General features: G+C 42.8%; 2 protein-coding genes across 2 annotated transcripts in view; both read right to left on the bottom strand.

Annotated features, from left to right (window-relative positions):
- ITPKA (inositol-trisphosphate 3-kinase A) overlaps positions 1-10,213 on the bottom strand; it is a 38,907-nt gene extending 28,694 nt beyond the window's left edge. The window contains exon 1 of the mRNA XM_032187994.1: positions 9,773-10,213. Coding sequence (XP_032043885.1) covers positions 9,773-10,213 — 441 coding nt within the window. The remainder of the gene's footprint in view (positions 1-9,772) is intronic.
- A 15,452-nt stretch (positions 10,214-25,665) lies between these two features.
- LOC116490305 (carbohydrate sulfotransferase 8-like) lies at positions 25,666-27,291 on the bottom strand. The gene is made up of 2 exons (XM_032189369.1): positions 27,271-27,291; positions 25,666-26,838 (listed from the first exon to the last, which is right to left on the bottom strand). Exons 1-2 carry the CDS (start codon positions 27,272-27,274, stop codon positions 25,988-25,990), a joined length of 855 nt encoding a protein of 284 aa, XP_032045260.1. The 5' UTR covers positions 27,275-27,291; the 3' UTR covers positions 25,666-25,987.
- Positions 27,292-27,846: the final 555 nt, after the last annotated feature.

Genomic DNA, 27,846 nt, shown 5'->3' with positions numbered 1-27,846 from the left:
CAGCTGTGTCCAAGGCTTGCCCAATACCAGGGGGCCATCTCACAAAGATCCTCTCCAAGCACAGCCCTCCTGTGAGAGCCCAAGGCTCAAGCACAAGCACATGAAACGCAGCAGTCATCTCCAGCGCTCTGTGCAGCGCGCATTTCAGAAAGGAAGTGAGGATGAAACTGTCACATGCCAGTGCCTTCCACTACTCAAGCATATTCAGATGGTCTGAAAATCATCACCTCTGCCAAAAATCTTCAGAGATTCACTGAACATGTAGCACGAGGAGTCATCCTCTCATGCCTTCAAGTGACCTAGCTTATGGGCAGACACTGTGGCGGGTCACTACAGGATTCAAACATGAGCTAGCTGAGAGCAAAACTTTGAAGATGAGGGAGATAAACAGTGATGGTAGCTACAGGACAGGAACAGGTATATGAAATAGAAGAATTAAAGTGACTGCAGTCTGGGCATAAAAACATCCTGCAGTCTTTAGTTACAAGCAGGTACAGTTCCTGATGCACACAATGCATGACTCTCAACTAATAAGCAGCTCTTTTATATCTCAGCACGACTCAAAGGAGAAGCTATGGTTGCACAGTGAAGCCACATGTTACAGGATTTCAGTTTCTTCACAGATAGGTATGCAACAAGTCAGGCAGAAGATCACAGGACAGAAAGACCAACTTCCTGATTTAACATAGCTGAATGCCTATCAGGAGAACTGCTCGCTTTATAGTGCCCCTGTAAGAGACTAGGCAGGTTATTTATGCAGACTTTCACCATAATCACTAACCATATTTCTCCATTGCCCAACTCGAGACTATGGGTCTTACTAGCAGAAAAACTGTATGTTTGTGCCTGCAACAAAAGTTAATGAGAGCTCCTCTACAACACTGGTCAGCACTGTGAAACAGCAGTGTATATAGTGCTAGGTATTAGCAGAAAAAAACAACTGAAACTAGGCTTTCAAAATTAGTGGACGCTTTTCACATTAACAATATTTTCTCCAGTGTTTTCCCCCAAAAGATATGACTAAAGTAGCTTGCATAACAGATTGTGAAAATAAATTCATTAAAATTTCAAAAGCACTCTGTTACTGCAGTGATGGAGTAATGTGGTAAAGTACCACACAAACTCATTAACTGCTTTTCCAGTAGATTTCCAATAAATGAAGTAAAAATGGCAGTTTTTGCTTACAATGAGGACAAAAATTTTAAAAATGCTTTTTGTAGAGTTGGGAATAGTGCATTTACACTGAATGAATGGTAACTACTGTATGTTGTTCTGTAGTTAAAGACTTATCCATCAATGTACAACAAATTATACAGAGTTGACATGAAGAGGATAAATTCCTTAAAAAAAATAATAATAATTTTTGAGTATTCAATTTTGCATTTACAAAACATTAAGGTTCCAGTGCAAATGTAATCCTGCATCTGAACGTCTTTGAACAGTGGAAGGTGCTGGCATGTGACAGTAGTGTTTCATCCTCACTTCCTTTCTGAAATGCGCGCTGCACAGAGCGCTGGAGATGACTGCTGCGTTTCATGTGCTTGTGCTTGAGCCTTGGGCTCTCACAGGAGGGCTGTGCCTGGAGAGGATCTTTGTGAGATGGCCCCCTGGTATTGGGCAAGCCTTGGACACAGCTGCCTTGTGCACAACTGAGCCTGCTCAAGCTCCAGTGTGTCTGAAGAGTGGGGTGGCTGACTGCACTCTTCACTGCTGAGCTCCATCAATCACTTTTGTGCCCTGCATAGACTTTGAGGTGCTCAAGCACCTCAAAGAGGAGAACTAGAAACCCACATTTGATTCAGCACTCCACCACTGGCAGCAAGCATAAAGTAGAGCACAGGTACAACATGCTGTCCACACTGAACATGACTGAGGAACCACTGCAGTGTTCTCAGCTATATGGAGCTGCTTGAAAAAGAGCTAAGACAGAAAGCTGTGTTTTCTGCTGTAGCTCAGAGTAACAAAGGCAGCTACAGCTAAGGCTGGGTCATTTTATGCCAGGACGTGGCAGAGACCAGAGAACAGAAGCAGCTTTACCAATGATGAATTGTGATTTCTTACCAACACTAGAAAACAAAAACATTTTCTTTCTATGAACATTCGATATAATTTAGCAGGAGATACCAGTTATCACATGAAAGACATATCAGCACTACAGTAGTTTGCATTCTCCTTTGACACACCACTCAGCACAAGTGAGCTAAGACTTTCTTACTCACACAGTTCTGCTACATCCCCGCTTCCTGTCCAGCAGGTAAATCCTCAGGTGGACCGATGATTCATACAGACTGCAGTGCCAGTTACACACAGACACACCACACGTCTATCCCCAGTCTTTATCTCCACTGACCACGCCTCTGTTATCACAGTGGTTCAAGTATGGATGATGAAGGCCGAGGAAGCAGATTAAAGCTGAACGTGAGTGAAATAAAGGTGGTATCAGTGGGCTCGGGTAAACAGCTTAAGGAGTTTGCATTCACTGCGCCACCTTACTTGGATATTTCAGCCTGTAGATAAGGAGTGTTCCTGGATTCTGGGTTAAAGCCAAGCTCCCACAAAGCAGCATCTGTGTCATGCTTCCTACAGTCACCAACTGGCGTGGAGATTCTGTCCCAGGCTCCAAATATGGATTGTGCCAGGTCTGTGACATTGCTTCAAATGAGCTGCCAATTGGTCTGGCTAACTTCATCCCAATCTTCCCAGGGAATGGAAAGTTTGGCAACAGGCAACTGTAGCCAGGCCTGATAGGTGCAGCGTGGGTTTCTCTACTCTCGGTCTTGCTGCTTCATGTTTCAGAACGGAAAATTTCATTCCTTGGGGGAAATTCAGTTTATAGATGTAAAAACAACCGAACACTGTTATGTGCTATCCCCCAAAGCACTCTCCGTTACTGACAGAAAAGAATCAGTTAAGCACTGGAAACAATACGCCACTGTGTTTGTTAGTCTAATGCCAGGTGAACGGGTCACCTCTCCTCCTTCCCAGTGCTTTCCCTACTGATTTTAGTCTGCATCACTTAATTCTGTACAACTTCTACTTTTTTTATGCAGTCTTCCCCAAGGTGTGCTACGCTATGGACAGACAATGCCATCACACCTAACTCATGAGAGTTTTAGAAGAAACTCTGTTAGTAGAAAAGGCTTAGAGGAGCACTTTAAAAACAAAATCTAAACCTACACCATGCAAGATCCAAATTAACAAGGACTGACAAGTCGATTCTTTCTGCTTCAGCTTCAGCTTTCTCTGCAAAAAAACGACACTGACAGAGGAAGTAGAAGAGAGACAGTGATTCTACTGGTGCTGTATATGAGATCACTTTTTGCTTGCGAGAATAGTATTATTACCTTTTCTGCTATCTCAATTTATAGATAATCACCACAAAATGAGGTGTCTGATGAACCTCAGTTCTTCTCTCAGTCACTCCTAAACAATCTACTATGCATAAATATAACGTGCATTCTTAGCTTCCAGAAATATTAGCTGTATTGAACTGCACCACACCATGACAATTTAATAAAACTGATTCACTTTAACGCATTCTATTTATAGTAAACGTTAGATGCGAGTTGAGAGGGTTTTTTTTTTTGTCTGTGATACCTGTTGCATTTATCACCTGTTCAATAAATAAAGAGTTCAGCTTCATCAAACAATTCTAACAGGTTAAGAATGACAGAATCCAAAAATATACATAGACATGCTAAATTCCCCAACTATTGCCCCAGCTCCTACCCTTATCCCTTTTCAGGTTGGCATGGGTTTTCACAAATAAATCTTCAACTCTGCTGAGCTGACGATAGCCTGGGAAAAATCTGCTTAAGTGTGCCCTCTTTAAATACAAGCACATCACCTGATGATGAGGAGTCATCATTACTTCCTTTCCTGCTTTCCAGGTGCAGTAAGCACTGCAAGGAGGTTTCAATAGTAGAAGAGCACATACAGAGAAAGGAGAAACTTCTACAGTATACTTAATCCAACAGGTCCATAACAAAAAAAAATAATCTAATACAGCTCTTCCAATTTTAAACTGTACGCCCAAGCAACATGTCACTTAAGATATGAAAAATGACAAGTATCAGGGGGGACTTGATTCAAGAGAGAACAATCTTGTAACCTGTAAGTCATTATTTCAAATGTATCGAGGGTGAGAAAGTCTTATCTGATAAGACATTTAGCTAATTGCCTCTCTCACAACTAACTTGACTAAGACCTAGCTCATTTCCTTCTTGATGAGAGGCCACATTACTAATAAACAGTCACTGCTAAAAGTGACACTGCTGGTGTTTGGATACACTCCACCAGCTGAGTGTACAGTGGTGAACAAGCCATCCTCAAATTAGGAGAATGCTCCCAATTCAGAGTTGTGACCCAGTAACTGAGTGACATGGAAACACCTACTGCTGTTCACCTCGTGTTTGTTCAGTGTATAACAGGAACATTTCAGTAAGAATGATATCATTCTAAGTCAGCTTTAAAAAAAAACAAACACACACAAAAAGATATTCTATTAAAAGCAGTTGATCCACAAGCAGCAACGACAAGTCCTGGTCTGTGCTGGACTTGTATCCTACAGTCCTGCACACTTCTCAAATTACCAACAAATTGTCACTGTCCCTTCCTTATAGACTTGTGCCAGGAACCTTTCCATCCCTCTCATGTTTCCATATCTCCCCACAATTCCCTTACCTTTTCATCCTGATCCCTCAGCTGCCCTTGTGTTTTCTACATTTCCTAACCTCACCAGCCCACAGCATTGTGTGGGCCCTCCCATACTTTCTCCTGATTACCCTCAGGACAAGAGGCACTAATTACCTGCTGCAGCCTGTAAGCACAGATCACCTGGCCAGCATGCACAGGTCAATTCACTGGTTAACAAGTGAAACAGAAGCCCCCTGCTGAACTCATGCTTCACCTTCTCCCCCAAGAAGAAAAGGTGTGAACTTGCCTGGGACTTCATCTCCCCCTCCCAGAGACTGATTTTTGTGAAATTTTAAAGACCTTTTGAAGAAAACTTTGGGATGCCTATCCCACTGTCAGATTTGGCTGAAATCTACTGAAGTTGTTAAAATTAAATTGATAGAGTGATTACACAAGCTTTCTTTCCTTTGAAAGTGGGCTAAAAACCCATTAACAGTCTTACTTATGTCATCCCTTCATTCCCATTCTTCATTTAAAAATAACAATCCTATTCCACTGCATTAGCTTACATAATCCACCCCTGAGCTGAAATACTTGAAACTTTCAGGCCATATTTATTATGCGAATGTGTCTATATGTTTGTCCATTTTAAGGTGCTTGGTGTTACGAAGAATAATAGCAAGAAGATAGGTAAAAGCAAAGAAGCATTCCTAATGGCTATCCCCCAAAGTTTCTGGACTGGTATCATTGCATGCAAGAACTGAACTGCTTTTTCTCCAGCGAGCTGTCAGCCGTTCTCATGGTTACTGATCTAGGAATTTGCAACGACGGGTCACAGTTATGAGAATGAGTATGTTATTTACTAGATAGAAGCATGCCAAATAAATATTCTCCAAATCAAGGGGACAAGAGGCTGCTGTACATTATCATGCTGTTTATCCTCTATGAAAACCACTTTTTAAAGTCTCTCTGTCCCAGCAAAGAAGGCGCTAACCAGACTTGCATAGTTCTTAAAATTGCTCGCTCACATAATGAAGACAAAAATACATCTCTTGCACTCTCTCCATTACTATAAATGGACCAAGGGGGCTTTCACTGACAGATTCAGCTGCGTATATACACTTTCCAGATGGTGTGAAGCAGCAGCAGAAAAAGCACACTTCCCATCTAAACACAAGAAAAGGCAGGAACGTGAACTCTTGTCATAGGGTAAAATCTGTCCCATTGATTTGTTACTTAAAAAAATAACCAATATTTTTTAAGTTAACCACCAAGATTTGTGAAGCTCCGGATATGATGTTACAAATTACACGTACACCAACACAAGCAACTGGTTTCCACAGAAGCACAAGTTCAGCTCACAGGGTAGCAGCAGATCAGGCTTCTCTCACACTTCTAGCTGTTGGTTGTTGGAGGGGCCTTCCTCCGGGAGAGCCAGGGCAGCTCAGTTTCCAAAGCTGCTATGAATTATCACAAAACAAAGCATGGAATTTGTGATGAAGAAGTGAAACGCTTACCCACCAACTTTCTCTCAGCTGTGTGCCTGCCTAGACGCAAACAGTGCTTTGTCCCTGCAGCTCCAGGCTGGAGCTATACCATAACTATCAGCCACCAACCCCACGGCTTCGCTACCTCAGCAAGGGCCCCAGCACTCCAGCGACATACCCACGTACCGCGCTCAGCAACAAAACACAATTTAATGCTGTCACGATGTGCCAACTCGTCCACGCCAGAAGGCTCCATGAATCATTTAACTGAACAACCGCCTGCCGGCCCAGCGCGCTGCCAGGCAGAGCAGTTTTCCAAGGCGCACAGCGGGCACAGCACCGCGAGGCTTACTGCCGCAGCATTTAAGGCCTGGTGGCTCCTGGGCAGCAAGCCCTGTGTGCAGTGACAGCTCCGCAGTCTTCTGTGTTTCACTTGGGCCCACAGGGGAAGTGCAAACTTTTGAAGACCCAACTGGGTTTTGACCTCTAGGTCAATGAGAGAGGCCTCTAGCTGAGCAGCCTGGGAGGGCCTTCCTCAGCTTAGGTCTCAAGTTCCTGCGTCTGCAGATGGCAGCCTTGAAGCCCTGATAACAGGAACACTATCAGAACTTCTGCTCCCACAGTGGAAGACCTGGGCAAGTTTCCAAGGTTCCTGCTAGGCACTGGGGAGCCTGGTAGGCTTGACAGTCCAGCAGTCCTGTGAGCCCTGGTCAGAGCTTAGTTGTGAGGTACCAGGCTCCATAATCCTAACGTTTCCAAAGAAAAGTCTGAGGAAATTCTAATACAAGAGAAGCTTCAAAATGCAACAATTTCCCATGAATTAGGGAACACCAAGTTCGTTCCACTTCTGATTTCAATTTCATACAGAAAATCTCTAATGTCTGTGTTCCGCTCTGAAAATGAACCTTCGTTTTCTAAAATACGCACGCTAAACCAATAAATATGAATCAAACATGCATGTTTACCTCTAAATACTACCTTCAAAATACAAAAATATTCCTCAAGTTATCCTAAAATTTCTAGTTATTTTCATATGTACATGTCTGCCTTGAGCCTAAAGCCTTCCATTCACACCACAGGGACCTACTCATCCTGCCTCAAGATTAATTAGCAGAAAAGATAACATCCTGTAAAGTTGAACCCACAGAGATTCAAGGCTCACACTTCTGCTTGGCATGCTATGTTTCAGTAAAGAAACAGCATCTGTAAAGACTGGACAACTGGGGCTGGCTAGTATCAGAGTATTGCCCAGTACCAAAAGAACAAGCCTGTCCTGGTCACTTCCAGGTACCAACGAGCCCGGGGGCAGTCACTTGAGATGGAGGGCAGCACACAGTGCCAAAGGGAAAAGTACAGGTTCCCAGGATCCAAGCTCTCTGTGGGTAATGCAGCAAGGAAAGGAGGGATGAACTACACAAGCATGCACCAAGCAGATGAAAGATCTGGCTCATTTTATTTATTAGGCAATGTCATAACTTGTTGATGCTTAGTACTGCCATTTTAGAGTCCTAGATACAAGCCCCAGCTCTGGCTTGCCACCTTGCTGCACAAGTGGCAATGAGATAACTAACGGCCAGCAGAACGCAGGCACCTGGTGGACAGCTTATCCCAGCCACCCACAGGTGTGGGAAGTTAACTTGACTGCTGAAAACATTTTACCAGGTGAGTGAGTACCTACTTAATTAATGAAACATTGAAGAATACCAAAGCTGCACAGAATTTGGGAAACCTGCAAAAAGCTTTATAAAAAGATTGAATTCTCATAATACTATTGAAGTTCTCAATGCCCAAAGTTCTCCCCGTGCACCTAAATGAATAGGATGTTCTCTCAGAGTTGAAAACTTTCATAATGTGACTACATGTATTCTTATTTGTGTATAAATCATTTGTAAAGCTTTGTGTTTTTTTTTTTTATTTCTTTTTCTTGTAATTAAAAGGTGAACAGAGCCTTTATCGACTTTGCACAGTGCCTAGAAACTTCCTAAAATGTAAAAGAAAGTGATGTTTTTCACATCCACTTACACAGGTCAGACTGGAGGGAAAGAAACAGTTCTAATAAATAACTTCAGATTCAATATTGCATACAATATCAATGTACTCCAAGGTGCAAAAGCAAAACATTGAAGGCAGCACGGTTTCTCACCTGAAGAATAGTTTTTGCTTTGTGCTAACTTGTCTGGGAACAGGAGCTACAATGCCATCCCAAAGTTCTCTGCATTGCTAATGTTATCAGTAAATTCTTGCTCCCTACTTACCACGCATACGCCTCACAGCTTTACCTCCACAGAGTTCATTATCCCACCCACTCGCCCACTGCAACAGCAGGGATGTTGAGTCAAAGGATCCAACAGCCCTTTTCCATCTTCAATTTCTATTCTTCTGCTACTTTCACAAAATCCCCACTTGCACAGCACATAGTTCAGAAAAGAAAGGAAAACAGTGAGAGTAGTGATTGCTTCCCTCTATACACCACTTTCTATCTCAGGATAGAAAGTACAAATTAAGTAGTATTATTACAGGCTTCTTGGAACGCAATATAACAAAGTACAAAACTTTTTTCCCCCAAACCAGGCCACAAGTTGATGCAAACAAAACCAATATTGCGCACAGCATTTTAGCTTCTGTACTATGTGTCCTCTAAAGTAGTAAACCCACAATTACCCTGAGAAAAGTCCAGCTGGAGGTATCACCTACAACTAGCATTACTTCTTGCTTATACATATTTCTTTCAAAACATATGTTCTGCTTGAAAACAATTCAGTGCCAATGAGTTGGCAGCAGAACAACAATTTAAGTTATGTTCTCAATAAATGTAGGAGGGGGAATTTGCTAAAGCAATGTATTTCATTTACAAAACCCCAAGGAACACATTACAGGGAGTCAGGCAGATATATGTTAATGATCACAAAAAAAAAAACAGCTAAGTAGATGCCTTTAAAAGCTCACTTCATGGATGAAAGCTGCCAAATTACAGAGGGGATTTACTGAGAAGAATGTGTTACTGCCAGAATGGACAAAAGCATGCATTCTACCCATTCCAAGCTCCTCCCCATCTCCTGTCATGCTCACAGCAAGAAGCAGCTCAAAAACTGACAGCCACAGACTCCAGGATTGGAAGAGACAAAAAAGAAATACCTGCTGGTAAATGCCTGGAAAAAATGTTATTTTGAAGATCTAACAAAATAGACTGGGGGAACTAAAAAAAAAAAAAACAAAAAAAAAAAAACCACCCTACCCACGAGCAAAACAACGCCCCCAAGAATTCTTGGGACAGCAAGCACAGTTTCACAGGAAATACAACACACCTGAGGAGGTTTTAGAAGGGCCAACGCACAAAAGCATTTTAAAAATAAGAGCAGCAAGCTGCACGGTGCAGCGCACTGCTACCAGCTCAAGACAGAAGTTTCCCGCAGTTTGTGTGGACGAGCAAACAGCAGTTTCACCCCAGGTGAGGCACAAGCCTCACTGCAACGGGGGGCTGCCTGGCGACCCCCAGGCAGCCGGCACTCGTGGGCAAGCCCCGCACGCAGAGCGCGGTTCAGAAGCCTTTTCTCGAGTTTTTCTGTCTTTCTTTCTTTCTTTTTTCCGGTGCGTGCTGCCGCCGCCGTTGTTCCCAGCTACAGAGCCCCCCGGCGGGTCGGCGTCCCTACCTGGTTGTGCTCCTCGCCGTGCTCCAGGTGCACGATGCCCTGGCTCCTGCCCTCCGTGTCGCTCAGCACGTCGTCCTCGGAGTCCTCGAGGAGGGACGAGGAGCCCGTGGAGGAGAGCGAGGAGGTGGAAAGGCGGCGGGACTGCAGGTGCAGCGAGCTGTCCGTCCTCAGCCAGCCGCTCTCCGCGTGCGACGGCGGCGCCTTGGGGCTGCCCTGCGCCTCCTCGCCCTCCTCGGGGGTGACGGTGAGGCGGGGGATGACGGGCGGCAGCACCCCGTTGGGGGGCCGGCAGCCCCTCTTGGCCGGGTCGGGCAGCTGCCGGGCGGCGGCGGCGGCCACGGCGGCGCAGCGAGCCTCGAAGAGGGAGCGCAGCTCCCCGACGCTCAGCCGCGGGGCCAGGCTCAGCTCCGGGCTGCCGTGCAGCCCCGCTCGGGGCTCCATGGCCCGCTCGGCGCCGGCCGCCGGCCGGGCAGCGCCCCAGGGCGGGCGGCCGGGGGCGTGCCTGAGGGAGCGCCGCTGCCGCCGCCGCCGGAGAAACTTCTTTGTCGCTCGCTCAGTCGCCGGCCGCCGCTCGGAGCCCGGCGGCGAGGCTCATGTCCAGCCCGCCCTCCCTGGGCAGCTCCGAGGCAGCCGCAGCCCGGCTACCGCGCCCGCTGCCCCGCCGCCAGGGCCATGGGGGCGCGGAGCCGCCGCCCCGCTCCGCCTCGGCGCCGAGGGGAGGAGCGAGCCCGGCCCCGCCGAGCCGAGCCCCGCGGCGGGGAGCCCCCGCCCGCCCCCTGCCTTGCCTCTTCGCCTTCCCGGCCCTTCGCCGCCTCCCCTCGCCTCCGCCCTTTTGCTTTCGCTTTCCCTCAGGCGCCCGCCGCTCCCCGAGGGCCGCCCCGGGATGGCGCCGCCTCAGGGCGGCCCCGCGGGGCGCCCCCCCCCCGGCCCGCCCTTACCTCAGCCCCCCCCGCGCGCTCGCCAACGGCCAACGGCTCCCCGGGCACGGCGGCTGCGCGAGCCCCGGCCCGAGCCCCCCTCAGGGCGGGCGCCCGTGACATTCCCCCCCCCCCCCCCCCCCGCCTTCCCTGACTGGATTTTTTCCAATAACCGCACTCCCCCCCCCAGGCTTTTTACTTCTTGCCCGCCTGACTCCCACTCTGCCTAAAACGTAACCCTGCTGGGTTGCGACATGTGTTGTAATTGTAGGTATTAAGGCCCTTGGAAGGGGAGCGGCGTCCTGCCGCAGGGTTACATCAGCTGAGATGATTAGTAAAATTAATAATTTTGGAACTGACTGCTAAAGTCTTCAACTTAGTTTTTGCTCATTTATCTCATTGTTTCCCTGCTCTCTCCCATCTGTCTCTCCCATCTGTTGTCTCTTGCCTGGTGCTCAGGCTGGGAGCTCCTCAAGAAGGGGCTGCACTCGCTCCACACATAATATGGCACGGCGGTGGCTGGGCTCCTGGACCCTGCCATGCTGCAGATAAGCTTTTGATAACCCACCTTGCTGCATTTGGGTTACTCGGTTGCCGTTGGGTATTTCACAGCCCAATCTCACAGATATTCCACACAGAGTGTGTTCCCATGAGGTGGCTGCTGAGCTGCTCTCAAGCACGGAGCTTGCAAATGCCCTGGAGCACACCCAAAGGCAGTGGGGGAACTCCACAAACAAAAATTCAGGCATCTTTAGAGACTTTTCTAGAAGCAGGTGCTGCCAAGGGGTATGCGGTGGGTGAGGCAGGGGTGACAGCTACCCCAAAATTATGTACACTTACCAGTAAAGTGCAGAAGAAAATGTTTGGCAGTGCAGTATTTCACTAACAGACGCTCAAAACCAGCACAACTGTAGTCACTTGTTCCTTCAAGGTAGACAGGAATAGTTTTGAGTTCTTCCTGAAAGAAGATAGAGTCATCACTTTTATTACGAACTGCATAAGTCATTTCAAATTTTATAGTGCAGAAAGTCTTAAAGTATGACTAGGCCTCAGACATACTGAGAGTCATAATTTAATTGAAAGCATGAAGTGATGGCTTTCTAAGAATACTCGCAGTTAAAAATTTACAGTTACAGCAGAAAACACAGTATCCAGTTTAAAATGGTTGTGGAAGATTACACATGCACAAGCTGGGCCCACTTAACTCATTTCTGTAGCTGTGACAGCTGCTGTCTGTAGACGAGCAAGATAGAAAAAGAGTTTATCCAGAGGACAGAGGTAGGTGCAGGTTTCCACAGGCCAAGCAGGGAGCCCTTCTGCAGGTGGAAGGACAGCTCAGCTTCCAGCGAGCCGCGGCTCACTCTGCTGATTCTGCAATTGCAGGATTATGCGGGGTCCATGATTAGGAAACCGGTCGGTTACATGGTTTCCTTATTTAGGAAACCTTAGCTCTCGCAACCGTCCTGAGACCGCCAACACACTCTACATAGTTCATTCTACAATTATAAAATATAATTTAAAGGTTTTAATTTCAACTCATAAAAATAGGTACAAAATACATGCAACACAATGTTAATCAATTGATACATGTATAAAATAGAAAAACAGCGTTTTAATTATATCGATTACTGGCAAATGGTTGGATCGGATTAGATGATAGCTGCTTTTATAATGCATCAGCTTTGGAGAGATACTGATCTCTGAAATGTGGGTAAGATTTAACTTGAAGTCTTTCAACACTAGCAGGAGGATGAAGAAATTCTTCAGTCAGCCAGGTATCACTGCATTAACTCATCGATGTACAACCGTTTTAAGAAAAGGAATGGTGACTGTGACCTGATGGTGAAGTGGAGATGACTTGTATTTTCCACTTGTGAAATGCTGCATTCCTGAGAGCAAAGGACTGTCAGCACTCATTAATGATGCTTGGCAAGAGCAAAATCTGATAAGATACAAATATGTGTCCCTATTTTACAGATGGGTAAACTGATATGCAGACAGCAAATGGGTTGACTGCAGGCATATAGTGAGTCAGTGGCAGAAAAGGGCACTTCAGATTTGCTGCCTGCTACTCTAACCGCCAGATCACGTTCCCACCTCCAGGGGTGGTAAGTTTGTCTATTGCAGCCATTCTGATTCATATTGATATTACCCTTACTGCTGTGGTTTCAAATTTCATACAGTCCTGATACAAAAAACAACTTCTGCCTTTATCTATGTGAGGAAAAAAAAAAAAAAAAAAGAGAGAGAGAGAGACTATTTCACTCCCATTAAATCCTTTCTAAACATTGTTATTATTAACACACTGCTTATTTTTACTTCCTCTTAGTTTACATTCTCACAGGGTGTCTAAGCCTTGACAATACAAAAGCAATAAATATGTTATGGATGCTTCTAGCAAACTTGAGTGATTTCACGTAGAAAAAAGTTTAAACATGATCCAGAGGGGAGCCTTGGATTTAGTTTAGCCTGTTTAGCACTTATAAAATACCTCACTCCCCACCTGAGCTAAAAGCATGGCAGCTGAGAAACACCCCATCTTTCAGTTCAATTTCAACTTGAGTATAGCCTACAAAGACCTCAAAAGCAGACGAAAGTTGTGATTCACATGTCGCTTTTGGAACAGATAGAAGCAAGATAATGTTCATAAGTTATGGTATCTCTCTCAGGACCAACCAATATAACTGGGAAAAGATAAAATAAAATAAAATAAAATAAAATAAAATAAAATAAAATAAAATAAAATAAAATAAAATAAAATAAAATAAAATAAAATAAAATAAAATAAAATAAAATAAAATAAAATAAAATAAAATAAAATAGTGGGTCAGCTTTCGTATACGAAGGCCCTTTTTAAGGACTAGAAGAGAGGTACCCGAGCCTGACAGCCCGTCCTGTCGGAGGGAGGATGCTGCCTTGCTCACAGGCTCTTCGTGATGAGGCCTGAGGTTCCCCCCAGTGGTTGAAACTGCGAGCACAGTTTCCCGGAGAAGAGAAGCGATGAGTGGTGGCCGTTCCTGTGTTCCCCAGCCCTGCTGTCAGCTCAGCTGTCAGTGCCCCCTAGTACTGCTCCTGGGCAACACGCAGGCTGTGAAAAGCTGGGGGCCTAAAAGAAGAACCACAAGCAGCTGGGGAAACACTGGGAAGATGCTGCTGGGTTTAAGAGCTGGAAAAAAGTTGTTTTGGATGCAGATTCCAAGGATGTGAGGATGACTTGGCAGGGGATACTGGGATTTGAGCAGGCCCTCAGCTACAAGGGGGCTGTAGAGTTTTGGTGGAAGTGAGCGTGGTGGTGTTGATCTCAGTGTAAGGTTTAGAAGAACTTACAGTATGATAACCTTCAGGACAGCAGCAGTAAGCTGTGGAGGTCCCCTCGTGGCTGAAATTAAAATTACATTTCCAAATCGTATTCCTGAACAAAAGTACCAGAACTATTCAGCTACCTAGCACACTCAGTTTTAAGTGTGGGAGCTCGTGGGGGACAGAAAATTTCTCAAGCACAGGCATCAGTAGTCCCTGGGAAAAGGGGCTGCAAGTGCCTGAGATCATCAAGTGAGAGCCACGGTGGTGAGAAAAGATGCAACATTAAGGCCAGGGAGAAGGAAGGAGTGTACACAGCACCAAAATGACTTGCAGCAGTCTGCTGCTGGCCTTAGGGCCAGTATTCAGGCACCAGAACAGGATGGGAGGAGGAAAGGCCCCAAGTGTCTGTTGAGAGGTGAAGCCAGGAGAGTAAGTGGCAGCAGCAGTGCACTTTTGTTGGCTTGAAAAGTGCATTGTGTGCTCCCTCCTCAGAGGGCTGCACATTGGTGGAAGAGGATCTGAGATGCTCACGTGGTTTCTGCTTTTGCTCTGCCTGTTCTCAGCTTACATAAAAGATACTGCTTCCATGGCTGTAATTTTATCGCAAAATCCACATGAAATTGTAATGACAAAGCAAGAGGAAGTTTTGCTGTTGTATGTTTGAGACGATTAGAGGAAGACTTCACCGTAACAACCACGTTCTCCATAGTTCCCTGTCAACTGACTCAAAGAAGTGCAGTATGAAGCCTTGATTTAAAGATAATTCCTCCAGCAAAATCACTAATGAGCTTTATGCTTTAAGTAAGCAGAGCTGCTATTTTTGGCTAGCCATTTATGAGCCCCTCAGAACATGGGGACTTTTTGCCTATGCTTACAGTAATGATTACATTAAATTCTGGGGGTTTACTCCTGATTTATAATAGTGTAAAGAAGAGTGGGATATGTCTCATTCAATATACACACACGCTGTTTCAAGAAGTTTAATTTCACATGTTCACCCTGCAGCCTGGAGCAGTATTTAAAGAACAAATCACGCTACTTCACTATTAGATGAAATTAAAAGACATCTCAGCTAGGGGCTATCCCAGTTTTAACACGATGAAAAGTATAACACATAAAACTTTTTTCAAATTACAGAGAAAACTGAGTCTGAAATAGCATCACTAGTTTAGATTTAAACAAAGATTAAAGCAGAATCTGATGTTTTCCACAGAAAGCATCACTAGTAGTACTTATCCAACAATGAATCTGGCATGGTAACTGAAGAAAAATGGTCTTTTTAATGATGGATGTTATTACACAGATGTGGTCTGAAGTTTACATTGCAGCAGTCACAGGCTTTTATTTCCCTTTAAGGGGTTGGAAATTACTGGAGAACTCTTAAAAGTTCTTAGTGAATCAATTGAATAGCTATGTGAGTAAAGACTTATGTGTCCACACAGTTTGCTTTGGCAGATTGTTTGACAAGAAAAAAAATCAAGTGCACCCTGTAAGGTCATAGCTGCATTCTAAGATAGTAATGATGCCATATGAGCGTATTTTAAGGAAATGGCAAGCAGAAATAATTACTAAGCAATGAGCAAGCATTGCTTAGTAATGGGAAAGTCTATTTTGTGCTTGTGCAAAATTACTCAGAATGGATTTTATTTTTCTAGGATGCAGAGGTGCTTGTTAGCACGACCTAACAGCACACTAGTGCCGACCCACCTACAACAACATCCACTTTTGCTCCCAGCAAGCCTGTCGTCCCACGGCCTTTCCCAGCTGTGCAGACTGGATCACGGGAGGTCCAAGAGCGGGGCAGCGACCCCTGCTCGCCGGGCTCGGTTCTTTGTCCCCTGACACCGCCGGGGAGCTTCAGCACCGCGGACAGCGCCGCAGCGCCCGGCCCCACACCGCCCCCGGGGTGCTGCCGGCCCCGGGAGGCTGCGGGGATGCTCGGAGCACCACCACCACACGCTGTACTCGCCCTGGGTGACATTGGCCACATCTTTCTCCCTAGCAGGTGTCTCGTATTCTGTCGTCACCCACAAGCCCCCCAAACTGCCGATTGTGTCTCTGAGAAGCATCTGATAGGACGCTTCCAACAGGCAAGCGATGATAACGTGGTAACCTAAATGATGCTGCATAACTACTGGTGCTGTGTGACCAACCAGAAGGCAGCCTAATGCTCTAACTGTTGCAAGAGTAAATCAGTGTGAAAGGTAGATAAAGGAACATCAAAAAGTATGCTTAAGAGCTGGTTCTCCAAGCTTTTTCTGTCATAAAGCGTATGATGTTTTAATTACATCATCATCATTGTCATTGTTGTTATTATTATTATTATGAAAGTAAAGTAGGTAGTAGCTGAAAGGAATACAATTTCTGATTTCTGCGCTAAAGAAATGTTAACCCTCAATTTTTGTTGAAGTAAATCAAAAAACGGGGACCATTATAAGTTCTGCTTTCCCTAGGGCCAGGACCAGCCATTGCCTTTTCTTTTCCTTTTTTTTTTTTTTTTTTCAAATAAGAGTTTAAATTTATTTTCTTCTCCTTCAGCCTACAGGATAAATTCTGAGATTTCATACACCATTGCTCTGATAGGTTTCTTCAGTCCTGTACATGACAATAAACTACCCAGAACCCTAAAGCAAACACTAGTGCTGCCATACCTGTGCGCTCAGGGTAGATCAGGCTCTTCTCTTCGGTGTTTAGGCCATGGCTAAAGCATGGCGTTCTCTTCAGTAAGTGGGATAAGGTTGGTTTTCCAACTCTCTTTGTCTTTCTAAGGCAGCAAATTGCTGGAAAAAAAAAAAAAAAAAAAAAAAAAAAAAAAAAAAAAGACACAGAAAGCAAGACAGCATTAAACCATCTATTCTTCTTCATAAGAAACTGCATCAATATATTATAACCCAGCAGTGGTCAATCTTTCAATGCATTCTCCTGACTCCTCTGATAGAATAGGCATGTCAGCAATCAGGCATACCTGCACCCTTCTGCGCCCACAGTGCTTTCCACTGTTTCATCCCCAGGTTTGTTTTTGAAGGGACTAATTGCACAAATTGTCCTAATAAACAGTAATAACCAAATAGTTCCACAGAAGTACCAGGAAAACAAAACAAAACAAAACAAACACATACTTTTACTGACATTAAAAAACTGTTAACTTGATGGAAAAAATATATCAAAACAAACAGAAAATGTCAAGGATATTTCCTCCCTGTATCCAATATATTATTCACCATTTTGCAAAGCTGCCTGATGACCGGAAAGGAAGCAGGGAAGAACACATCTTTTTTGGAATTGCATGGAGAAGAGCTTTGTTTCCCCAGTGAGACTGTTATCAACTTGAAGAGCACTCTTTGATTTTAGCTTGATAATTTATTGTTGTTGTTGTTATTTTTATTAGTTGGGAAGGAAGACTATTAATTAGTTATCATGTTTACTAACTAGAACATAATTATTTTTTTTTTCTGTACATCAGCTGGAAGAATAATGAATCTAATTTCACTTAAATGTTATTCAAGTACTCACCAAAGGGTTTGAGTAATTGCCTCATGAGTAAACAAGCACATTCAGAAATGGAAATACCAGGCTGAGAAGATAAAGGGAAACTGAAATGAAGTGTCTGGGGAGTTGTTTTCAGGTATTGACTTTCATTTTGGGAACTGCATTTCCCTCACAGGCAGGTTTTGATCATTTTCATGAAAACCTCCCTTTGATATATATGCAGAAGGATTCCTGGAAAGCAATGTTAAAGCACTTTACTCAGAAAATGCCTAATGGCAGGTTGTATCTTCATACATGACTGTATAACACACCTTATTTTCCAGATAATTACATAAAGATCAAAGTCATAAAGAGATATTCAAAGAGGATGAATGGATGTCTTCCTGAAACAATAGTAGAGATGAATCAAAGTACGCAAATCAAAATGCCTTTTCAAATCTGTGCAAATGAAAAACATTGAACCATGTTGTTGTTAGAGTTTAATGAAGGAGCTGATAAGTCTAACTCATAACGTCATATCCCATCTTTTCCTGCCCACTTGCAGGAAAATGAAAGAGAGAGAGAAAGAAAGAGAGAGACGGCTTGCACTCTGGAAGAAGCTAAGTGCCACACAGAAACAAGCTCTTGCTGTAGTGGGACAAGCTAATTTCCAGTGTCACAAATTGGGCAGCCTTACATTTGTTAGGGAGGAAGGTTTGTGGCAAATTGATGAACAAAGTACTGGGACAAGACAACCACTTGTGGCCAAGATGGAACTGAATTCTTGTTCCAAAGAAAGAGGGAGAGAATCAGAAGGAGAGGAGGAGAGAAGTAGAACAGGTATGAGAATCTTGAGATACAAGACTTCAGGTTAAAAAAATGATTGAAACACACGAGACGTCATGTACCTCTTCGGATATTTCACTCTTGCCTAGCCCACACATCACCGCCAGATGGCCCCATACGAACTTGGATGAATAATTGGTTACTAGCTTCAAAGACCTATGCGTGTTTGAATCTGTGTATTTCCAAGGCTACTAGGTGACAAAACAAACAAACAAACAAACAAAAACAACTCCCAAAGTCCAGCTACACGAAGCTGAAGAGTTTGAACAGCTCCAGGTTCAAAAGCTTGGATTAGAATTCAGGTGTCAAGTCCTAGGATGTTTGGATGCAGGACCGTGGTTCAGTCTTAGAAACGCAAGAGGTGATGCACTAGTGTAACAATAATAAACTTACAGTTCAAATGGGAATATAAGACTGGACATACCTGACTTCATTCTTTCAATCTATGCAGCACTTGTAAGGTCATAGGATTGCAAGCAGCTTTTGGTATCATGCTTCAGGAGATGGAGAACACCTGGAACCGAAGAGAATTCAAATGAGAACAGCAAAGATGAACAAAAGTTTTGTGAAACACAGCCAAGGTGCAAAGCCTGAGAAAAGTGGCTTGCTAAGCTGTTGAAAAACAGCTTTGTTGGCCAGCTGTAGGAAGCGACTGGTATTGGTGGCAGGACCCTGAATTAGAATCAAGAACTTTAATAGGGGGGTAGGACACAGGTGCCATAAGCCAACAAAGGAAAGCTAATAAATCCTGGCACAGATGGACTCCTGAGGTCAACTTCAGGCTCACTTTCTACAACTTCTATGAGTTTCCTTTGCAGAAAGATTCAGGGGAGCTAACAATTGCATGTACCAGTGGAAAAGCACTGAATGCTGATTTCAACACCTGCAGAAATCTCAACAAAATTCCTTCTAGCAAAAGATAATGTGCAGTGTATCTGCTATCCAAGGCCTTTTGACATCTGTCATTTGACAGGTGAATATAAACTTAATTATAGGGCAGAATTTAAGAGACCTTGACAAGCCAGGCTTTGCTGAAATCAGCCCCACCTCCAGGTAACCCATAGCACAGTGCTAGGCTGCCGTCCCCAGCTTTCTGGTTCCTAACTCTTCATTTCTGCTCCTCACTGGTGTCCAAAGATTCTTGCACACTTCAGTAAGTGGATTGATTCTACTCAGACTTCCCAGTGCTACTCCAAATGACGGAAGGACCTTTTAAACTCATAAAAGCCAACACATATTAGAAAATAAATTAGGAAAAAAAATAATAAAGCAAAGCAAAGAGGAATTGCAATACATGGTCTTTACTAAGACTGCAAGACTTCATATAAAGAATTTATAGACCAGCTCACGTTCAAAATAAGTAGTTAACATAGCTATTTCAGAGAAGTTTTTTATTTATACTATTACAGCTTTAGAAATACTAAACGTTCTCATCAACTCCTAAACCTGTGGTTTGCAGAACATGGAGGCAAAACCTGTTTCAGATAGACACAAACAACACCGAAAAAGCTGAGTGGAATGAAAAGCTTTGGCAGAGGCTGTACTAGCTGCCTAACACGTAGCACGCAGTAGCTGCCAGCAGGGAGATGGGGCACTCCTGAGAGTCACGTGGCATGTAAACAAGAGCAACGGGAACTTATGGAGCAAATCCAAATTCTGACGGGGTGTACAGCTCAATGGGTGTCTGGCTCTGCGCAGCAATGAAGAATATCACTGCCTATAAAAGTATCATTATGACCCTTTGTTTAAGAACAGAAAACCTGAAGGGCTCTACCTGTAGCAACAGTTGCTATGCAGCAATGCAAAAACAAACAAACAAAGAAGCCAAAACCATAATCTCTGTCGTCCAGATAAGAACATAATTGGACAAACTCAAAAAATGGCCTTCAGCACTGCATATGTTTCAGTTACTAAGCCATACCAAAAATCTTAAGGATAATAATGTGTTTATATTAATTAGATTGATTTTTTCCCTTGTTTTTCTTACATACACTGTTTTCCTAGAACAAGATGGACCCAGAATCAATTTTTCAATGGCCAGTTGTCAGGTGAATTCTAACCCTGCTTTACTACTTTGCTTTTCCATGCCTAACAACAGCTAGATGTGGCTCCTCAAGGGACTTCTTTACCATGTAGGGACAAGTCTTATCAAATCTCTGGGGGTAAATGAAATTTAACCTGCAAGAGAATGATGGCTTCTAATGAAGGAGAGTTTCCTGTCTCTCTTGGTTTATAATTACAGAGGCCTCTGAGACTTCATGATGTCAATGAGCCCCAAATAAGCTTTCTCTCTAAGCCACTAAACCTATCTGAGTGGAAAATTAGCCTATATTCAGGGAAAAAGACATGTCTTCAAAACTTCCTTTACTTTATATTTACATCTCACCTTATATTAATATATCTCATTTGTGGAGCAGGTGCTCAACCAACTTTCTACACAAAAAGCTTTCTTACAATAGTTGTGATACATCCAGCAACCTGCACCTGGCAACAAGCCGTGCCTAAGCCAGCATCTGCAGCACCTGCTTGGTGGCCCCCAACTGCGGGAACTCAGCAGGAGTCCACACACGAAAGTCAGGTGAATACTGAAGGAGGAGTCTGGGAAAAAGGGGGGACAATGCGATCAAGTGACATGGGAGCAGGGATATTAGTCATCGGTTTGTAAGTATAAAAACTTTCCCCATACTTCTGCTAAGTCATGGAAGTATCAAGTGGAGTATGCCTACCTGGCTTCAGGTACTCATGCTAAGTTCTGCTCTGAACTCCAGCGACTGCGGAACTGTTGTACCTTTGGTGGGACACCACACACAATGCCTAAGCTTGTTAACAATATGCCTAAAAAGTGAGATAGAAATTTTTTAGAAAGCCCTTTCATCTCATTAAGCACTGGTACACCTCCAAGAGGAGTTACAGAAGGATCCTGGGGACGTAATGCTACACCAAGTGTGCCAGTAGTCGTGAGCAAAGGTGACACGCACACGGGTAGTGCTGAAACTGTAGTAAGCTCTGGTTTCATTACTCTTCATTGACCTGATTCACTTATGTGTCACTCATTTTGGATCTGATGATTCACTGTAATTGTAATCAGTGTACTGACTGCAATTTATGAACACTTGACCTTTTCCTTTAAAAGCAATTCTTACTGCAAGCAGCATTGTAACTGTACACCTGTGTACATTCAATACCCAGTCAAAACTTCCACGAGAACTTCCTGCAATTTCTGGCACTTCCATCCCGGTAAATTCTCTGCCTGTTTTGATTTAGTTTGGTTTACATGAATTTATGTAAGCTTTAATATATATATATTAATACAACATGATCTAGAATGTAATTCTGGGAAGGAGATGAGTGCTATGACAGGGACAAGCAAAGAAAACTGCAGATTGTAGACCTTATAGCTTTTGATGCATTAACAGTCTGAACACGGAAATAGAATCACCTTCTAGATGCAAGCTGTCACCCAGGCAATGACTTGCACAGGTCGAATTCCCTGGTCTTCTCCTTGGTCAGAAGACATTTCTACATAGCAGCAACACTTGAAGTTTCATCCATCACTCATCTGTTATTCTATAACCACCTTTTATTCTGTTGACAGCAGTCCTGCTTTGGGAAGTTCTCTAAACAAGAAACCACTAATCAAGGGTTGCCTGTTGTTTCAAGACACATTCAAAACTGCATGAAAATTTAAGACTTCTAAGGGCAGTATTATCACTTTTTTGTTTATTTATTCTTTTTAAGTGGAGGAAATGTCTGTTTGAGGGAACAACTGGTGAAATGATCTTCCTTACTGAAATACATTGATCAACTCTTGGATCTGTTATACCTTCACAAAGAAGGTACTATGTCAGGTTTGCAAATATTTAACCTGAGAGGGTGTGTGGGTATCTATGAGAAGGGGGAAGTTTTCTCATATTTCCTCACCGTGAATAGGAAGACTTGTAGGACAGCAGCAAGTTTAACTTCACAAGATTTTTTGCTTCTGCTTCTTTCCCAGCTTAGCTTCATCTTTTATCCAAGCTGGAACATTCATTAATCCTTGCTAATTCTTTCAACTCTTTAAAATTCCTGTGAGACAGCTTTATATTAATGTACTGAAGCAGAGCCAAGTGACTTTGTGTTTATTGTTGTCTAATAGCTTGTGGCCTACACTATGATTTGATGGAACAGTCCTAAGCATTTCTTTTAAACAGATGTCACTGAGAAGGACAAACAAATACATTAATTTGTTAATTCACTACAGTTTATTATAGTAATTAGAAATAAAACACAGCAATGGTTATAATATAATGGCAAATATAATAATAAATCAGAAGATAAATTTTGGCATTCCCCCACCCATTCTAGTCCACCCTGGAGCCTGAGCCCCTCTCTTTGCCATGCCACCTCCACCCCTGCTCCCAGCTGCAAACACCCACCCTCCTGCAGGAAAATATCACCCAGTGTTAGCACCCAAATGAAAGAAGCTTCCCAGAGGTTCTTCTCTGGGCAAAGGCAGGAGGGAGGCCAGCTCAGCTCAGAGCCTCTATTCTGGATAATACAGTTGTAGGGAAGAGAATACAGAAAATGTCTCTCCAGGTTATCAGGAGATAATTCTCTTCTCACTTCCACCACAAAGTTTAGAAGTGTCTTGTAGTTCTTGCAGGCTAATTAGGATAAGGTCTCGAGCCTTTGTCAGCTTTTATTACGTTGCAATATTAAGGGTGAAATAATGGTAAGTTCTTTCATTGGAGAACTTACAAAGCTGCTTAGTGAAACGAGCTTTGTGGTTCACTTGGGGGCTAGACAAGGTGGCATAGTCTCCACTGATAGCAAATAACAGTCACCACTGTTTTTGTTCATTCTGGAACATTGCAGAGCTCTTTTGTATTCTGCACCGCAGCTCTTAGGGTGGGAGGATGTTGTGAATTATCAAGCTCACAGAACTGGGTTGAACATGAAAAAATGCTTGCAGTGAAATGTTATAAGAGCCTTTATAAGGTGATAACCAAACGTTTTTTCTCTATTTTTCAACAGATAAACTAGTATTCCCATTTTGTTAGCATTGGTAATACACAACCTATACTTCTTGTATGCTACTACTTCTAAAACATCTGATGTTGCATGTGTATGTACTTCACGTTTTTTCCTTTGCTGTTGAGAATCACACCAGCTAAATAGCATTACAGCAGCCAGTGGTTCATGGAAGTGTGCTGCATACAGTTTCCTATAGGTAAATGTGAACTCTGAAAGTCTGCCATGAATAACTACAGAGGTTTTTCCTGTATCAACAGATAGCCTTCTGTTACTGACAGAATATCAGTGTTTGTGATGAATGAATTAGCCATCAACTTTCTGTCACCACTGCAGGAAGAACATTTGATCCTGTGTGAAAGAGAAAATAAGAATAGAAAGCCACTCACACATAACAGCAAGAAACTGGTGGGGAATGTTAACACTAGAGTACTGACAAGTAAAGACACGTCAAACATGGTCAGTATCACTTCTTCAGACCTTTCCTAGTCAGGCTGATGGTGCCAGAAATTAAAGAACCTTTGCTGAAGCTTACAGCTCCATAGGGATCTATTATACAGAAGCAAGTTATCAAGCAAATCTTATTCTCCCTCGTCTTTGTATGATCTGGCAAAAGATAGAAGAAGCACATAGCTGCAGATGGCACTGATTCTAATTCAGGAAAGAGATAGAGATGACATTCCTCTGCATAGCCTTCATTTTGATGGGAATCATTTCCAGCTTCCTCTGCCTCAGCTCAAGTTTTTAAAAAAAAAAATCCATGTGGAGCACAGGGTTTCCAGGGAGGCATGAGCAATCCAGTGTTGGCGGACAGAAGAACTGTGGGGACACCAAATATGGTGATCTAGAACAATGATTCACTCTGAAGAAAATCACAAGTTATTTTTAAAAAATAATAATTAAAAAATAATAATACAAGTTTGCTGTGTTTGCTTGGTCTTTTCACTTTGGATCCCTTCCTGTCTCATTTACGGAATACTCATCTACACAAGAGTTGCCAGATGTACTGAAAGGTAAACCTGGCTTCATGTACCATTTGCCATCGAGGAGGGATGCACACAGTTTCTTCTGGCTCCACCTGTCACCATGGACTCATTCTTTCCAGCTGATGGTTATATATCACTTCTTCCCTCTGGGGTAGATCATCCCTGAATCCTACTGTGTACACAGGGAGCTTTCCCCGCAATCCTCTGACTCAAATTCCATTTCATCCAATTTCCCCAATCTCTTTTTCCCTGTTCTTTGACCATGCTGCTGGCAGGAATGGCTATACAGGTAGTTGGCTGCAGTGCAATTAAATTATTTTTGTCCTCATCTTTTTCTATGTAATGAGAAGCTGTGAGCCAACTCTGGATCCAGGACTAGCCTGCCAGCCTTATGCCCTGCAAGTACAGCTGATAGGAGTTAGCTGCATTTGACAGTGGGATTTGAGAGACAGCAAGTTAGCTCCTGAGAGACTGACATCCCCTAAAGGTGGTGTTAATATTAATGGATAGTTTCTAAAAACTGCTACAATTAAAGTGGTAGTAAATACTTTTCAATGGGACCAGGCCATAGATTATTTTTAAAAAACTGGGGCAAAACTACTTAACATTGTAGCAATTATAGACTACCTCTGTGATCTAAAACCAAAGCCAACTCAGAATAGAAGAGAAGGATTATGGTTTGAATGGCTTCTCCCACATGCCTCCTTGTTTCCCTCACCATAATTTTGCAATTAATTTGCATTCATCCTCCAGTGAGTTGAGAAAGCAACAGGTAGAACAAATTTGTTACCTGAGGTTACTCACTTCCACCTAAGTACCACACTCAGGTAAGTCCCCAAGGCTCCTGGCCGTCAACAGGCACAAATGAGAAAAGCCCAAGCCAGTCAGTCAGTTGTAAGTGCTTCTGGAAAATAGGTAAGAGCTACATTTCCACTACGATTTTAGAACCTGCACCAAACCCATTGTACAGTCTAGAAGATATCTCTAATTACTTCTCTAAGAAAGATATTTTTTGAGAACTTCCCTCTTCGATCAGACCACAATGCTTACAAAGGTGGTAAAAAGAATCAGAAAATTTTGGAGAGACCTAAGGGAAACCCTGGCTGCATTGCTGCTAATTATGTTTGCTTGAGGGAAGAGGCTGTTGAGCTATGATGAGAGAACTGCCAGAGAGGAATGGAATCAGGCATTAAGTTCTGTGTAATGCAGCTCCAAACATTTGAAGTTATTTGCTTCTTTCCTACAGGATTCATGTTTGAGGATTTTATAGGCAAAGAGTGGTTTGATGATAAATCAGATTATATATTGCTTTATATGTCTTTTTCTAATAAAAAATTTAAACCATGTATATAAAAATGATGTTGTAAATTTCTCAATATGAAAAATAACTTTCTTCATTCTTCTCCTTTCTCTTACCAACAGACCAAAGTCTATCATTTATAAGCAGTCTTCATGAAGCAAACATATCCCAATAATGATTAACAACAAAAATCTCTTCATATAGGTGAATCACTGTACTATGGATCATGGCAGGGATTTGTTACAAGAGCGCTTAGGATGAATAAAACCATGTTTTCAAATGTCAGTAAAATCTCAGCAGCAGTAAACCCATCTATTAAGTACCCATGAGGACAAGTTCAGCCCATTTTGTACAAATGAAAATGTTCTTCTTTGTTTAACCTACATTAGCTTTTCAGAGAAAAATAATCCTCATATTTCATAGTATAGTTAAACAAGAGAAAATCCATTTCATACAATTTTTTGATCTTCTCAATTTGTTCTGAGTTCAACTGTCTGAGGTATTCCAAGGTGATATCACCATTAGTTCGTTTCTCTGAGCCATACCTCTTCAGGCTGGGGTACTGCAGGCTCTCTGGTGCACCAATTGCCTTCAGAACTTGCTCAGAATCTAACCCAAGAGTTTCATACTTGCCCAGAATATCATAGTGAATGTTGCAAGGATCACAGAGAAGAAACATTGGTTTCCAGTGAATGTCAAGAGCATTCATTGGTTTTGCTATAATGAAGCTGACAAACTCCTGGAAACTCACTTTTTCAGAAGAATTTTTGTTTTTCCTGAACATTGCCCTAATCTCATTAGCAACAGTGGTACTATAGTATGGCTCAGAGTGCAGAAGCTTGTCTCTGTAAGCTGAAACCAGCCGTTCCAGGGGATGTCTGGTGAACATCACTTTGGTGTAATTGCTCAGAAATTCCTCTTGTATAGGGGGAGGGTAAGCAGCCATCCTTTTGATCAGTGAGGTCTGGTGGATGTGGTCATGCTCAATTTCAGAAGCTTCCACTTCCAAGCCTGCTTGGAGAATGAAAATGGTTCTCTTCCAGTTGGAGCAGCCTACCTTGGGCACCTCACAGTAGGTAAGTTTATGTTTGTGCTCCACAAAGAGCTGGCTTGCTACAAGAGAATCCAATTTGCTTCTTAGTTTAAGAAGGTTGTTCTTCTGGCAGACAGAAGCTAGTGTGTTTTTACGATCATTTTGAATTGCCAGCCAATCTTCAGTAGGAACACGAAAAGAATCTGCAACCAAGGAAGAAATTTAAACTGTTTGTGTGAAATAGACTTAGATAATTCTCTTTCTCTTTGTGATGACCAAAGAACTCAAACTATCTCCCTGCATGCCAAAACAAGTAAGTATTTTTTGTTTCCTGTCTCCTGACTACTGCAGAAAAAATGCAACAAACTGTCCTGCTTAGTGAAAAGTTCTTTAAAATGAAAACTGTCAACATTAGCAATATTACTCTCAGAATGATGGATGTTCAAACACTTGTAATATCAAATGCTTTTTGTAATACTCTTCTCCTAGTACATTACTAAGACAGCCACCACAGTGACAAAGCCTTTGATATTTTAACAGTTTTTCTTACCTGGTCATCACAGCCACTTTCTAACACATTTAAGAAGGGTGGAACTGGTTCTAGAAATGGTTAAGTTCATAAATTCTTTACTTACCCATTAGATTTTTTTGTTTCAGACTGAAAAATCCAAAAATAATTATCCCAAAAATAAAATTTGGGAGAAGGAAAACTAATGCCTTCTGGTTCATATTCTTTTCAGATGAAGGAGGGCAATGTAATCTCTAAACTGGAAATCAGCCTTTCTGTCAACAAGGAAATAAAATACATATTTTGTACGACATATAAAAAAGATGATGTGATATTTTCATACACAATTTAAGACAGCAGAAGAACCTTTATGCCCTACTAACGCACGCCTTGCTAACATGTAAGCATTCTCTAAAGAAAAAGACTCATGTTTACACAGTCAAACCTAATAAACAAATAGCATGACCATTTAAAAATATTAAAAAGAGTTCCTCCTTTCTCAAAACAATGGACTGTGCATGAGCAAGTACTCCTCATTTCTCATGATTTAAAGCAGGTGTTCCCATTAACTAAACTCATCTACCCCTTCACACTGTGCAAAAGTAACAAAATAATTTAGAATTAAAAATGTTATTTTTTAAAAAAAACTTGCTTTTTAAGAGTCTGGGAGTACAGTTTTCTGGAACCTGCAACAGGCCTAACT

Source organism: Aythya fuligula, chromosome 5, assembly GCF_009819795.1.
Source record: "Aythya fuligula isolate bAytFul2 chromosome 5, bAytFul2.pri, whole genome shotgun sequence".
Classification (NCBI taxonomy): Eukaryota; Metazoa; Chordata; class Aves; order Anseriformes; family Anatidae; genus Aythya; species Aythya fuligula.
Note: the sequence above shows the minus strand (reverse complement) of the source record. Positions and strands in the feature narration are given on the sequence as shown.